This window comes from Myxocyprinus asiaticus, chromosome 25 (genome assembly GCF_019703515.2).
Source record: "Myxocyprinus asiaticus isolate MX2 ecotype Aquarium Trade chromosome 25, UBuf_Myxa_2, whole genome shotgun sequence".
NCBI classification, from domain to species: Eukaryota; Metazoa; Chordata; class Actinopteri; order Cypriniformes; family Catostomidae; genus Myxocyprinus; species Myxocyprinus asiaticus.
This window is the reverse complement of record NC_059368.1, coordinates 40,510,503-40,525,893: the sequence shown is the minus strand read 5'-3', so window position 1 is coordinate 40,525,893 and position 15,391 is coordinate 40,510,503. Positions and strand designations below refer to the sequence as shown.

The window sequence follows — 15,391 nt, the reverse complement described above, 5'->3', positions numbered from 1 at the left end:
GATGATTTAGAAAAATAGATAAAAGACAGTAAAAATAACCACAACAACCATATACTGTAATTTCTTATTAGGCTGTTAAACAAAAATGCAGTATTCTAGGAATGCTAGTTTATTGAAAACACAAATAAAACCTAAAAAGAACGTTCAAGTCAAGTCATTTTTATTGAATAGCGCTTTTCACAACACACATCATTTCAAAGCAGAAAATCATGCATTAACAGAAAATGAAACTGTAATATCTATAAAGTCTTAAGAGTCATCATTGTGTAGTTTGATTAAATATGATTGTAAATTGTGTATAAAAATTCTGAAATAAATAGCAATTGTATTTAGAACCCCAGTGAGCAAGCTGAAGGCGACTGTGGCAAGGAACACAAAACTCCATAAGATGTTGGTTAGTGGAGAAAAATAACCTTGGGAGAAAACAGGCTCACTGTGGGGGCCAGTTCCCCTCTGGCTAAACAGCATGAATATAATGCCAATATTAGTTATTTGTGTGCAGTGCACTACTAGAATGCATTCCTAGAATGTTAGGAATTAGTTAACCCCCCAATTAAAACACATCCTTAAGGCTTTAGGTTTGAATAACAGCTGATCAGCATTACTGAGTTTTTTTGCCCTCAGCACTTACTGTTTACTGTGACAGTGAAAAACCACATCATCCACAGAGAAGTCAACAATATTTACAAAGGAAAAAGTTTTTTTTTATTTATTTATTTTTTTTTTTTTATGATATGTCTTTCTTAAAGGGAAAGTTCTCCCAATAATGAAAATTCTGAAATCATTTACTCACTCTGTTTCGAATGTTATTTTAAACCTCTGTGGATTTCTTTCTTCAGTGGAACACAAAAGGAGATAATAGGCAGATTGTTAGCCTCTGTCACAAATAACTTTCATTCTATGGAAGAAACAAAAATGCAATGAAAGTGAATAGTGACTGAGACTGTCAGTCAGTAACATTCTGCCTAACATCTCATGTATTACACAGAAGGAAGAACATCATGCATTTGGAACAACATCAGTGTAAGTAAATGATGATAGAATTTACCATTTTAGGCCAAAATATCCCTTTAATGTTTTAGAACAGTTTAATGTGATGATTTAAATTTCCTTTTGTGGTTAGTTAGAGTAGTTGTTTGTCTTCAAGAGCTCATCTCTCCCTTCTGTTGTTTTACTTTTTAGGATATACTCCTAACATGCAGCGCAATGCACCTGGTCCCCAGTTCGGACCCCAGCAGCCCGGACCCTCTATGTCCCCACACTCCTGTCCTACCGGCCCTATGCACCACAGTGTGGGCTCCTATCAGCTAGGCCCCTCTTATGGGCCGCAGAGTGGCCAGTATGGCCCTTCAGGTAACACTCACATCACCAGCTCTTCTGCTAACAATACAAGGTTTGCAAAAATCTGAAGTTTGTTGTTTATGTAAGGATTAGTTTCTTGAGATTTTCCAGGTATTTTTTAAAGAACATTAACCCTCTGGGGTCGATGGACGCGCTGGTGCGTCCTGCTGGATTTTTTCCTCATAACAGCGGAAACAACTTAAAATACTCTGTCATTTTTGGGCACACAGATAAGTTTAAGACATCATTAGAGACTATAAAGGGTCTACTTTTATTTTTGTGCACTCAAAACCTTGTGCTTTTGTAAAATAAAGAAAATAAACAGGGTGCACTTTCAGCCGTCTCTGTCTCCGCGAGCATCTTTCTGAAACACGTCACCATAATGAACTGAAACTCCGCGAATATTTATCACACAAACATGAAACATATGTCTAAAGAAAGCTTAAAATGTCTACTTTTAAATAAAACAATTCAAATTTAAAACAAATATTCTCCTGCAGTGTAATCTGTATGAAACAAAGCGATGTACAGTTTCTCCTGGCTCAGCTAATTATCCCTAATGAGATCCCACCCACCAGCAGAGCGCGCTATTCATACGGTAATGTGCTGAGGCGATCAATGCAAATGGTAAACGCCCCCAAAAGTGCCTTAAAAAGCTTTTTATGATATAAAAATAATATGAATGTTTAGATTATATTTTAACCAGTGTTTATGCTGCCTCATTATCTTCAACAAAGCTTGTGCTTGCAAATATCTGTTCGGGTGTAAATGTGTAAAATGAACTGTAAATATGCCCATATTAGAAAATCAGCATATTAGAATGATTTCTGAAGGCTCATGTGACACTGAAGACTGCAGTAATGATGCTGAAAATTCAGCTTTGATCACAAGAATAAATTGCATTTGACAATATATTCAAATAGAAAAGTTATTTTAAATTGTAAAAATATTTCATAATATCACTGTTTTTGCTGTATTTTGGATCAAATAAATGCAGCCTCGGTGAGCAGGAGAGACTTCTTTTAAAAACATTAAAAAAATGGTAGTGTAGGTCTAAAGTTTTTAAGTAAAGTCTTTATGTAAAGAAAATGTATAGTCAGATTACTTCTTTTAACTTAAACTACAAACAATACATTCAATCTTTAAGTCTCCTCACATTCATTCTCTCTCAGGGGAGGGGTCTTTCTCCTCAGGTGTGATTCACATCAATATTCATGATCATCCACACCTCCTCACATATGGCCTTTCTAACACTAAAAGTGTCTTACAAAAGTTAAATGACTATATTGTTTTGTATGAATGAGTGATCAGGATGGTTTTCACATCATTTTTGTAGCAAAAACTCGAGGCTACAAGATCCAGTTCTCAAAGGTCTTGTGAACAAATATGTATGTGTTATATGGCCTTATTTCAGTGACTTAAAATTTTTGTTTTTTCAAAAACCATGCATAAATGTTATTTTCTCAAAAATACAAACATGTATGTACATGTTGTTCACAAATTATTGTAGCCCAGTTTGTGCTAAATACAGTGTTATCAGACTTTAGCCATTAATATTTTTTTAAGCAACTGAAAAAAGCACAAATGTCAAGGCATGTCAAAACTTCTCCAGGGCCCAAAACACCCTCAGACCCCAGAGGGTTAAAGGCCGTTACCATGTCTAGATTCGCCCCATGATCATTTATCCTTCTCTAATGTTGTTCCAAACCTGTATGACTTACTTTCTTCCAGGAAACACAAAAGGAGACGTTTTGAAGAATGTTAACACTGCTTTTTTTCATATTTCATTAAGCAAAAGCATAAAGTGACCAGGGGCTGTCAAGCTCCCAAAAAAACAACAAAAACAAACAAACATTAAAATTGTCCATGACAAATGTGCTATTTTCCAAGTCATGTATAGCCTAATGATAGCTTTGTGTGGGGAAAAGACTGAAATTTAAGTCATTACTTACTAACAAGCAGCTTGGACATTCTGCTTAACAGCTCCTTTTGTGTTCCACTGAAGAAAGATGGTTTGGAATGAGAGTGAGTAAATGATGACTGCATTTTCATTTTTGGGTGAACTATCCCTTTAAATGTCTGTTGTTATTCCAGCTGTGTGAGTTTGATAGAGCACCCATTAACAGGTCTCAGCAGTAATTTATCATGAATGTTATTGCATTCTGGTGTAATAAATGAATGAGTGCCAAGCGTGCATTTATAATGTCATGTCCTCCACTTTGCCTGATTGATTGTCTCTGTTGTCCTGTATCACTCCAATGACTGACAGCTGACTGACTGCTGCCGCAGTTGCAGGCCTGACACTGACTGAGCTATACTGCCAGTCGAGCACAAAAGAGCTTACACAGTTTGATATAAATATTTATTTAGCCATTAGAACATGCCTCCATCCATTTTTAATTTAGAACAGTATGCAATGTACAATTTTAGTTCATTTTATCCTGAAGTCTGCTGCTAATGTTAGTAAAGGTTTCTTGCAACAAAAACACCCTTTTCCACCCTCTCTCTGACCCTTAACCCCTTACACCCTGAAAGCATTTTTAAGAATTTCGTACTTAAATGGCATACCCAAAAGTAAGAGCTTACAACTCTTATTCCATCACTTATAAAATTTGTGCATTGAGCGCTCTTGTGTGCAGTCTATGTATGTGCGCTCTGGGTGTTCTCACCTACATGGGACCCACGCCTCTTTCCAAGTATGGAATCTAACACACTCTAGACATCCAATGAGGATGATCTAACACATCTATGACATGAAGGATCATGTTTCAGTGAATCGATCCCATAGAAACCATCGCCATTTGTGATTATAGCCACCATAGCTGTCAAGACACTATTTGAGGAATTATTCAGGATCCACAAATGGTATTACGTTGAGTGTGGGCTTGTTTGATTCAGAATTGTCTGCTTTAAGTTGTGATATATCATGTTTATTTTTCATGGAGTTATTAATCAAAATGTGACAGTTATTATAATAGATAAACATAATTATTGTAATCTGTTTATTATACTGTATATACAGTATACGTTATATACTATTACACTGTACCGATTCCCAGCCCTATTGCCCTCATCCTCAAAAGCAAGACAAGAACTATGCAAGCTAGGGCTGTCAAATTAAAATTCGGATTTCGAATATTCATAGAATTTAAGAAAAAAAATGCACATTCGAATGCTAAAACTGTGTGTATTCGAATTTTGGATTTGTGCCTAGCACTGATGATGACTTCAGATTGATCGCATTCTTGCGCTAAAAAAGGCTAGACATTTTAACAGAAAGTAGGTGTCTCAGTATGCTTTTAAAGTTCTTTTTAATTAGACAGCATTTAAAAAACAGTGCTTCTGCACGAGACGCTGAATATACAAAAACAAAGTGAAACAAATACATTCGTCTAGCGTGCGTTTACATAGAAAAACAAATGGATGGAAGGTATAAATTCGAACTTAGTTTCTCTGCCCAAGACAACCCTAATGCAAGGTAACAGTTAGAGGTCTACCGATATTGGATTAATCGGCTGGTAGTTTTTAAAATGTGTATTTATGTGTATTTAAAATAATATTTTCCTAGTCTTTCCTTACTGTGATGGGCACAGACATAGAAACTACAATAGTCCAAATTGAATGAATTCCCAGGTGCATTTTATTGTGAAACCAATTTTCACAATAAATCCATATTTATTTATTTTTTTTTACATTTGATCAATAACGCTGGACTTTTAACCATAAACAAGAACACATCAGGGACTTTTATTTTGAAATATATGCGCTCCCAGCTGCTCGCACAAACAGATAAAGGTGGGCGTACACGGTGCGATTTTTGGATGTCGTGCGATTTCCTGACCGATTTTTTTTTTTTTTTTTTTTTTAATTTATTTAAAAAAAAAAATCAGTCAGGAGAGATCGCGTGGAAATCGTTGGTGCTCGTGTGGTCACGGCTCACATAGTGTTATAGTATAATATAGTCCCATATTATTCATGACCACATCACTGAAGGATTCTACAGAAATGCCATGCTGTTCTCTGCTCTTTAAACAAATCATTTGTCATATGGGTTGCGCTAGAAAACAATTTTTATCACTCTGACGGAAAAAGTTGTAACATTTCCTTCATAGTCTGTTTTTATTCATCATACTTGCATTCGTTTCAGTTCTTGGGCGACATTTAGGGGGTATAGCATCTTTTATAATTGTAAATACATGATAGTGGATATGTGAGAGATATTTTTCAACTCCACAAGTGAGTCTGGTGAAACCATGGATTTCTAGGTTGAAAGTTCTACCTGTCAGTCAACCGCAGCGCTAAAACCTACGGCTTTAAAGCGCATTTACACGGACAAGACTTCTTGAGCATGTCTGCTATCAGCATGCAAGCAGTGACAGTGTGACACAGATGAGAAGGACTTAGCCTACATCTAAAGCTGAATAATACAGGTAGCCTACTCCACTAAAATAACTCCTAATTACTAAACGTAATGTTTGCGCTTAGATTAATTCCAAGTATAACTGTCAGAAACGGTGCGTGAATTTTGTGCACTTTCTTCTTAATCTTGTTCATTTTGTGCGCTTTATTTTCATACAGTACTGGCAGCGACACACTGTCATTATGATTGATGTATGCAGTCAGGAATCACACAGCCTCCTTTCAAAATCTGAATTTGTCAAATGTCGGACAGCATTTGTAATAATTATCCATATATATATATATATATATATATATATATATATGTGACAAGGAGGAGGGTGGGGTCGGGCCATGAGTGTGCACGGCCGGCCCCCAATCAGACTAATCAGCCGAGGAGAGGGATAAGGCAGAGGCGGATGCAGCAGTTTGAGAGAGAAAGAGAGCCACACGCAGCTGCCGTGTGTGTTTATGTTTGTGTCTTTTTAGTTTTCATTAAACATTATTTTGACTGTTCAGCTGGTTCCCGCCTCCTCCTTGCCCATTTTAACCTTGTTACAATGGTTCCAAAACCTGGGAAGGAGGGATGCGCTGTCGTGAAGTCCTCGCCACTGCCGTCCGCCCAAAGTAGCAGCCACGGCCGTCCGCCGGGGGACGGAGTCGCCGCTGCCGGCTGCCATCCGTGAGGGGAGGAGGGGCTCACTACCAGCCGCATGGAGCGGTGGAGCCGCTGCCAGGGGTGGAGGGGCTTGCTACCGGCCGCCAGAACGTGGAGGGGTCAGAGGAATGGCCGCCGTCAGCGAGGGGAGGAGGGGCTCACTGTGAGGAGAGGGATAAGGCCGAGCCGGATGCGGCGACTCCGTCCCCCGGTGGACGGCTGCAGCTGCTCCTTTCTGCTCTTTATTCTCTCCCACAGGCAACACTGCTCAAGAACTACAAGAAACGGCTGGATTGTAGTCCAGCCATTTCTTCCGTAAAGTATCTACGTCACTATGTAACACATTTGCATAATGCCCGCCTAAGGGCTACTTTGGCCCGCCCTCAAACAGCGGGTTATTGTTGTTCCCTTGACGAGAAGATGCTGTTTTCTTCACTGCGAAAGCAAAACCTCTTTGTTTGGACTTCCAAAGGCAGACGAATTGAAGAATCAGTGGTTAATATTTATTTTTACCACTATTCCTCAGCAGTACAACCACAACCAATGCCGGATTTTTAAGTTGGTTACCCCTGAAAGATGGTGCAGTTCCCACTTTGTTGGGACAATGTGGTGCTTCAGGATCACAGCCTGTATGTATGCTTGATTATTTGTGGATTTATCTGTTACTGAGAGTTCAAATGCAGAGTTTTGTGTTGTAGCTACAGTGTACACCCAGTGCACAGCTGTAGGTTTTATTGTGTTGAAATAGTTTTGCTAATCAGCTATAAATACCTTACTGTAACTGGATTTTTAAATAAACAAGTCAAAAATATTTGATTAACATTATGCTACAAAGGCTGTCGATTGAGATTAACTTTTATTAAACCCAGAACATTCCTTTAAATACAGGTTCACTTGCAGCGAGGAAAAACATGGTTTGAGCTGACTACAATGTGTTTTGTGCAAAGAATTATTGGCTACCAAGAGCATAAAACCATTGAAATTCAATAGACATTCAGAAAATGTTGTTGAGTCTATTTAGTTGATGGTAAAAAATAATCCATTTTAGTTTTTTATTATATGGACATTTTTTGTTAACTTTTTATGATAGAAAGTTTCGGTACTGTGGTGGGTTGCTACTTGATGCCCAATGTAAATTCTGGGTGCTGAAGCAAAACCAGTTGAGAACCGCTGGCCTACTCATGGCTCTGGGCATTGTCAGAAGGGCAGCTGCCAGGATCCTTCAGATTGACAGCACACTGCCCTCTTTTTCACCTGAGGGAATGTTGGGATTAACAGGGCTGGAGAAAAGTCACCATACAGCGCCTGACAGCAGTATGGCATTTCTGTGTAATTGGCATTGCTCCAGGTCCATGTTGACAGTCTGGCAGCTGGCAACATTTGTCCTCCCCACCGTGAAGGAGCTTGTTAAGGATGTTGACTTAGTGTAACTACAGAACAGGGGTAAAAAAGGTTTAGTCTTTTAGATATGTCACTGCTGAATTTTCTGTTTTATCGATTGCTGCCGATTTGTTTGTTTAAACTAGGCTGTGGCTTTCATGTACGTTTGTTAGCATTTTTGAATGTTTTTGTTGGTACTAAAGTATAAGTTGGCTGTAACATATGGCACTGTAAGGTATGATGTTTATAGCGTGTCCTATTCATTGTGAAACTGTGTTTTTTAATGGCATATGAATAATATTAATTAAAGTTCTAGACTTAAAATGCACAGGCCGCCACTGGATATTGTAATACATTTTTAGCCCTTTTTTTTTTTTTTACTCTGGGAAAGAGGAAACATGCCAAAACCCTTTGATTTCCACGGGGAACTCTTGGAAACTGAAAGAGCTGAAGACCCCTCTACATTTCGACAGCTTGAGGAGTGTAATTCCCAGTTCTAATTGAGTCTAAAACGCTACTTGGCAAACACCTCCTGCCAACCAGCCATTTGGGCATGATTACATTTCTGCCCATTATGCACATCAGCATGTTAGACAGAACTCCACGTGGTGAATATGATGTCTCATCTTTTGAGAAACCTGCAGTCCAGTGGGCGTCAATCTGAATGTTCTCAGGCTGATGGTCTTGAAACATATCATACTTCATCAAGACTTTATCTCGGGCTCTCTGATGGAATGTCAGTTTGCCAGAAATGTCTCCAGCATGCTACCAATCGGCTGGCTCCCAATGCACTTCCACAAATATCTAATAGATCAGATCTTACTTTTCAGTCAGTTTTAATCAGTGTTATTTTTGTAAATGAAAACTAAATAAAAATATTTTTGTAAAAAAAAAAAAAAAAAATATATATATATATATATATATATATATATATATATATATATATATATGTATATATGTATATATATATATATATGTATATATATGTATGTGTGTATATATATATATATATGTATATATATATATGTATATATGTATGTATATATATGTATATATGTATGTGTATATGTATATATGTATGTATATATATATGTATATATGTATGTGTATATGTGTATATATATATATATATATATATATATATATATATATATATATATATATGTATATATATATATATATATGTGTGTGTATATGTATATGTATATATATGTGTGTATATGTATATGTATATATATGTGTATATGTATATATATATGTATATATACAGTGCATCCGGAAAGTATTCACAGTGCTTCACTTTTTCCACATTTTGTTACGTTACAGCCTTATTCCAAAATGGATTAAATTCATTATTTTCCTCAAAATTCTACAAACAATACCCCATAATGACAACGTGAAATAAGTTTGTTTGAAATCTTTGCAAATTTATTAAAAATAAAAAATGAAAAAAATCACATGTACATAAGTATTCACAGCCTTTGCCATGACACTCAAAATTGAGCTCAGGTGCATCCTGTTTCCACTGATCATCTTGAGATGTTTCTACAACTTGATTGGAGTCCACCAGTGGTAAATTCAGTTGATTGGACATGATTTGGAAAGGCACACACCTGTCTATATAAGGTCCCACAGTTAACAGTGCATGTCAGAGCACAAACCAAGCCATGAAGTCCAAGGACTTGTCTGTAGACCTCCGAGACAGGATTGTATCGAGGCACAGATCTGGGGAAGGATTCAGAAAAATTTCTGCAGCATTGAAGGTCCCAATGAGCACAGTGGCCTCCATCATCCATAAATGGAAGAAGTTTGGAACCACCAGGACTCTTCCTAGAGCTGGCCGCCAGGCCAAACTGAGCGATCGGGGGAGAAGGGCCTTAGTCAGGGAGGTGACCAAGAAACCGATGGTCACTCTGACAGAGCTCCAGCATTTCTCTGTGGAGAGAGGAGAACCTTCCAGAAGAACAACCATCTCTGCAGCACTCCACCAATCAGGCCTGTATGGTAGAGTGGCCAGACGGAAGCCACTCCTCAGTAAAAGGCACATGACAGCCCGCCTGGAGTTTGCCAAAAGGCACCTGAAGGACTCTCAGACCATGAGAAACAAAGATTGAACTCTTTGGCCTGAATGGCAAGTGTCATGTCTGGAGGAAACCAGGCACCGCTCATCACCTGGCCAATACCATCCCTACAGTGAAGCATGGTGGTGGCAGCATCATGCTGTGGGGATGTTTTTCAGTGGCAGGAAATGGGAGACTAGTCAGGATCGAGGGAAAGATGAATGCAGCAATGTACAGAGACATCCTTGATGAAAACCTGCTCCAGAGCGCTCTGGACCTCAGAATGGGTTGAAGGTTCATCTTCCAACAGGACAATGACCCTAAGCACACAGCCAAGATAACAAAGGAGTGGCTACGGGACAACTCTGTGAATTTCCTTGAGTGGCCCAGCCAGAGCCCAGACTTGAACCCGATTGAACATCTCTGGAGAGATCTGAAAATGGCTGTGCACCGACGCTCCCCATCCAACCTGATGGAACTTAAGAGGTCCTGCAAAGAAGAATGGGAGAAACTGCCCAAAAATAGGTGTGCCAAGCTTGTAGCATCATACTCAAAAAGACTTGAGGCTGTAATTGGTGCCAAAGGTGCTTCAGCAAAGTATTGAGCAAAGGCTGTGAATACTTATGTACATGTGATTTTTTTTTTTTTTTCTCCGTTTTTTTATTTTTAATAAACTTGCAAAGATTTCAAACAAACTTCTTTCACGTTGTCATTATGGGGTATTGTTTGTAGAATTTTGAGGAAAATAATGAATTTAATCCATTTTGGAATAAGGCTGTAACATAACAAAATGTGGAAAAAGTGAAGCGCTGTGAATACTTTCCGGATGCACTGTATCAGCCACAACATTAAAACCACCTGCCTAATATTGTGTAGGTCCCTTCGTGCCGCCAAAACAAGGCTCATCAACAAGGCGTTTCCATCTGCAGAACTGCTGCTCACTGGATGTTTTAGTTTTTGTCACCATACTGAGTCAATTCTAGAGACTGTTGTGTGTGAAAATCTCAGGAGATCAGCAGTTACAGAAATACTCTTCTAATCAGCCAATCGTGTGGCAGCAGTGCAGTGCATAAAATTATGCAGATACGGGTCAGGAGCTGCAGTTAATGTTCACATCAACCATCAGAATTGGGAAGAAATGTGATCTCAGTGATTTGGACCGTGGCATGATTGTTGGTGCCAGATGGGCTGGTTTGAGTATTTCTGTAACTGCTAATCTCCTGGGATTTTCATGCACAACAGTCTCTAGAGTTTACTCAGAATGGTGCCAAAAACAAAAAAACATCCAGTGAGGGGCAGTTCTGTGGACAGAAATGCTTTGTTGATGAGTGAGTTTTGATGAGAGGTTTTTTTTCGAGGAGTGACGTTTGCAAAATGTGCTGCCACTTGGTGCCCTTGATGCTAGAATGCTATAGGTTGTTACCAGAGAATTTATTTGTGGTTGTTAAGTAGTTCAGAGTGGTTTCTACTGCATTGTTTTGGGGGAAGTTTGGAATAATGTACAGATTTAGCTGTTTCTGAAGGAAATTGGTACTTTAATTCACCAAAGTAGCATTCAGCTGATATCACAAAGTATAGTCAGGACATTACTGATGTAAAAAACAGCACCATCACTATTTGAAAAAAGTCATTTTCAATCAAATCTAGACAGGCCCCATTTCCAGCAGCCATCGCTCCAACACCTTATCCTTGAGTAATCATGCTAAATTGCTAATTTGGTACTAGAAAATCACTTGCCATATCAAACACAGCAAAAAGCTATTTGGTTCGTTAAATGAAGCTTAACATTGTGTTTGTTTTTGAGTTGCCACAGTATGCAATAGACTGGCATGTCTTAAGGTCAATAAATGGCAAAAAAATAAACGGTTTTCTCTAGAAACTCATCAGTCAATCAGTGTTTTGAGGAATGAAGGCTATACAATACTTGAAACTGCTAAACTGAAGATTTCATACAAAGGTGTACACTACAGTCTTCAAAGACAAAGGACAACTGGCTCTAACAAGGACAGAAAGAGATGTGGAAGGTACAACTAAACAACAGGATATGTACATCAGAGTCTCTAGTTTGAGAAATAGACACCTCACATGTCCTCAGCTGACAGCTTCATTGAATTCTACCCGCTCAACACCAGTAGTCATGTACAACAGTAAAGAGAAGACTCAGGGGTGCAGGTCTTATGGTAAGAATTGCAAAGAAAAAGCCACTTTTGAAACAGAAAATAAAAAGAAAAGGTTAGAGTGGGCAAAGAAACAAACATTGGACAACAGATAATTGGAAAAGAGCGTTATGGATCTTAACCCCATTGAGGTTTTGTGGGATCAGCTAGACCGTAAGGTACGTGAGAAGTGCCCGACAAGACAGCCACATCAATGGCAAGTGCTACAGCAAGCGTGGGGTGAAATGTCACCTGAGTATCTGGACAAACTGACAGCAAGAATGCCAAGGATCTGCAAAGCTGTCATTGCTGCACATGGAGAATTTTTTGATGAGAACTCTTTTAAGTAGTTTAAGAAGTTCTGAACATTCTTTTCAAATTGTAATTGTAATTTTTCACGTTATTAATGTCCTGACTATACATTGTGATCAGTTGAATGCCACTTTGGTCAATAAAAGTACCAATTTCTTTCCATAAGATCAAAATCTGTACATTGTTCCAAACTTTTGGCCACCAGTGTATGTGGTAACTTACTGCCACAAGTTAAAAGAGCTCAAGTCATTTTTACTTGTATAGCGCTTTTCACAACACACATTGTTTCAAAGCAGCTTTACAGAAGATCATGCATTAACAGAAAATGAAACTGTAATATCTATAAAGTCTTAGAGTCATCATTGTGTAGTTTGATTAAATATGATTGTAAATTGTGTATAAAAATAAAGAACCCTACCCTCAGTCTTTACAATTCTGCGGTCTCTAAATATGGCTCAAATCTCAGTGTAAGTTTATGGATTTTTTTTTTCTTTTTATCATCTGCCAGGCAAAAATTCTAGGCTTGGGATCAACGGCTTTTTTGGAAATATTTCACAATGATTAACAATATCAAAATTTTTCAGATATTAATAGGGCTAATCATTGCACAATAGTCTTTGTTTCTTCATACATATTTCTCAAAACAACTTTGGCAAAGCTTAAGTGGCAGGGTAACTTAAAGGGGGTCACGCACCGGCCGCGCCTAGTGGACAACATGGCGCGTTCTAAAAGTCAAAACCATTATTTTCTGTGAAGGTACACACACCGCTGCTGCTCGGCGTCACCTCACCTATGACTATGGATGCTGCTCAAAGTTCTGCAGTGCATAGTTTTTTCTTAAATTCGACCCAAATCATTATCAAAGGACATACATTATGAACTCTAGCAATCACTGGATGATATATTTTGTATATGTTTATTTCATAGCCTACTCAATGTATTTTCAGTTACAAGTATGTCTTTTTGTGGTTTGAAAGCTTGAATGAAACCTATTCAAGGCCACATACAGAGAAAATGCATAATAAACGGCGCCGTTTCCAGTCGTTCAATTTGCGCAGTTACACAAATATGTAGCAAGTTTCATACACTAACTTGCAAACTCATCAATGTCATTCTTAAAGAAGTACAAAAACCTTCTTAACTTTTGTTTGTATGGTGACTAGATTTACAACTTTGGACTGCTGCAGCGCATCGACGATTCCTTTGTGATACCTGTACCTTGTTCCAGTGTGGCCAGGCACTTCTTGTCTGGTTTGCAACTGGCTTCAGTTATTGTTATACATTGTTTACACATTTACACCCGAACAGATATTTGCAAGCACAAGCTTCGTTGATGATAATGAGGCAGCATAAACACTAGTTAAAATATAATCTAAACATTCATATTATTTTTATATCATATTACATATCATATTGATATCATACAGCATGCAATTTAAATACCTGTTTTAGCCGAAATAACATTTAAATGTAACTAAAACTTGCCTATTAGGACATTTCAAATTTCAATATTTTGACTACATCGTCTCAGCACATTACCGTATGAATAGCGCACTCTGCTGGTGGGTGTGATCACATTAGCGATAATTAGCTGAGCCAGGAGAAACTGTACATCGCTTTGTTTCATACAGATTACATTGCAGGAGAATATTTGTTTTAAATTTGAATTGTTTTATTTAAAAGTAGACATTTTAAGCTTTCTTTAGACAAATGTTTCATGTTTGTGTGATAAATATTCGCGGAGTTTCAGTTCATTTTTGTGAAGCGTTTCAGAAAGATGCTCGTGGAGACAGAGACGGCTGAAAGTGCACCCTGTTTATTTTATTTATTTTACAAAAGCACAAGGTTTTGTTGTTATTGTGAGTGTATACAAATAAAAGTAGACCCTTTATAGTCTCTAATGATGTCTTAAACTTATCTATATGCCCAAAAATGACGGAGTATTTTAAGCCGGCGCATCCGTCGAACCCTGAGGGTTAACATTGCCTTTATTGTGCTGATATTGACATTTTTGTCTGTCTCTAGGTAACTACCTGCGGCCTCCTAACTATGGCGGAGCACCAGGCGCCAACTACAGTGGCCCTGGTCCAGGCATGGGCAACAGTCTTGGTATTAATGCCAGCAGTCCCATGCATGGCCAGGGACCTGGGCAGCCCTGTGGCTCCATGACCACAGGTCGGGGACCAGGACACGCAGCCGGGTCCAGGCCGTATCCAGCAGGGTCCAGCAACATGGCTCCGACATCTCCCAACATGCCCCAGTCTGCCGGCCCAGGGATGGGTCCACCTCCTCCCAACGTCAGCCGCAAACCTCTCGAAAGTAGCCCTGTATCTGTCCAGCAGAACCCAGTGCCCTCGGGCCAGGCCAGGTAAATCAGAGCCTTGATTATGTTTTTTGATTACTCAGACCAAGGCTGTGCCTTAAATGGAAGGCAGCTGCCTTGCGGCTTCATTGCTCATTTTGCCTCGTTTTGTGAATGAACGCACCCCCTCAGGAAACACATTCAGACAGACTTATAAGGCAGCATAACGTCATGTGTAATGGTCTAGAACCAGAAATGAGCTGTAGGAATAACCAAGTCAATATTTTATGACAACAAGACTTTTTTCAAACATTTGAAATGGAAACTTTGGTTAAAAAAACACTTAGGAAGGTATGAAATAATCTTTAACATTTCTTTCAAGTGCACCGTTAGACGCCGTTTTCATTTTTCCCAACAGCCAAAGGGCACACACAGGAATGTGAGAGATCATAGGCAGCGAAGGACACATCTATGCTGCCTTCAAAAATTCAAGAGATAAAGAAATTTTAGTAGACATGTTGTTATGCACAAAATGGATTCGGATATGTTTTGATGCCTTTCTATGTCCCTATACTGCGTGAAAAGGCAAACATTTTCAGGTTTCTGACAGAGCCCATGATGTCAGATTTGGTCTAGATAGCATCATTGGTTTAAGTTAACTCGCAATTAACTGTGTTTACACAGTTGAAAAGATATTAAAAATATTTTTGTGTAGCTTTAAGGGATGGTTCACTCCAAAATGGAAATGATGTCATCATTTACTCACACTTACAGTTGTGCTCAA

At 38.5% G+C, this 15,391-nt stretch overlaps 1 protein-coding gene across 4 annotated transcripts in view; it reads left to right on the top strand.

Annotated features, from left to right (window-relative positions):
• arid1b (AT rich interactive domain 1B (SWI1-like)) overlaps positions 1 to 15,391 on the top strand; it is a 165,349-nt gene that overhangs the window by 123,141 nt on the left and 26,817 nt on the right. For all 4 annotated transcript variants that reach the window (XM_051654659.1, XM_051654661.1, XM_051654660.1 and 1 more), the window contains 2 exons: positions 1,183 to 1,353; positions 14,331 to 14,673. In XM_051654659.1, coding sequence (XP_051510619.1) covers positions 1,183 to 1,353; positions 14,331 to 14,673 — 514 coding nt within the window. The remainder of the gene's footprint in view (positions 1 to 1,182; positions 1,354 to 14,330; positions 14,674 to 15,391) is intronic.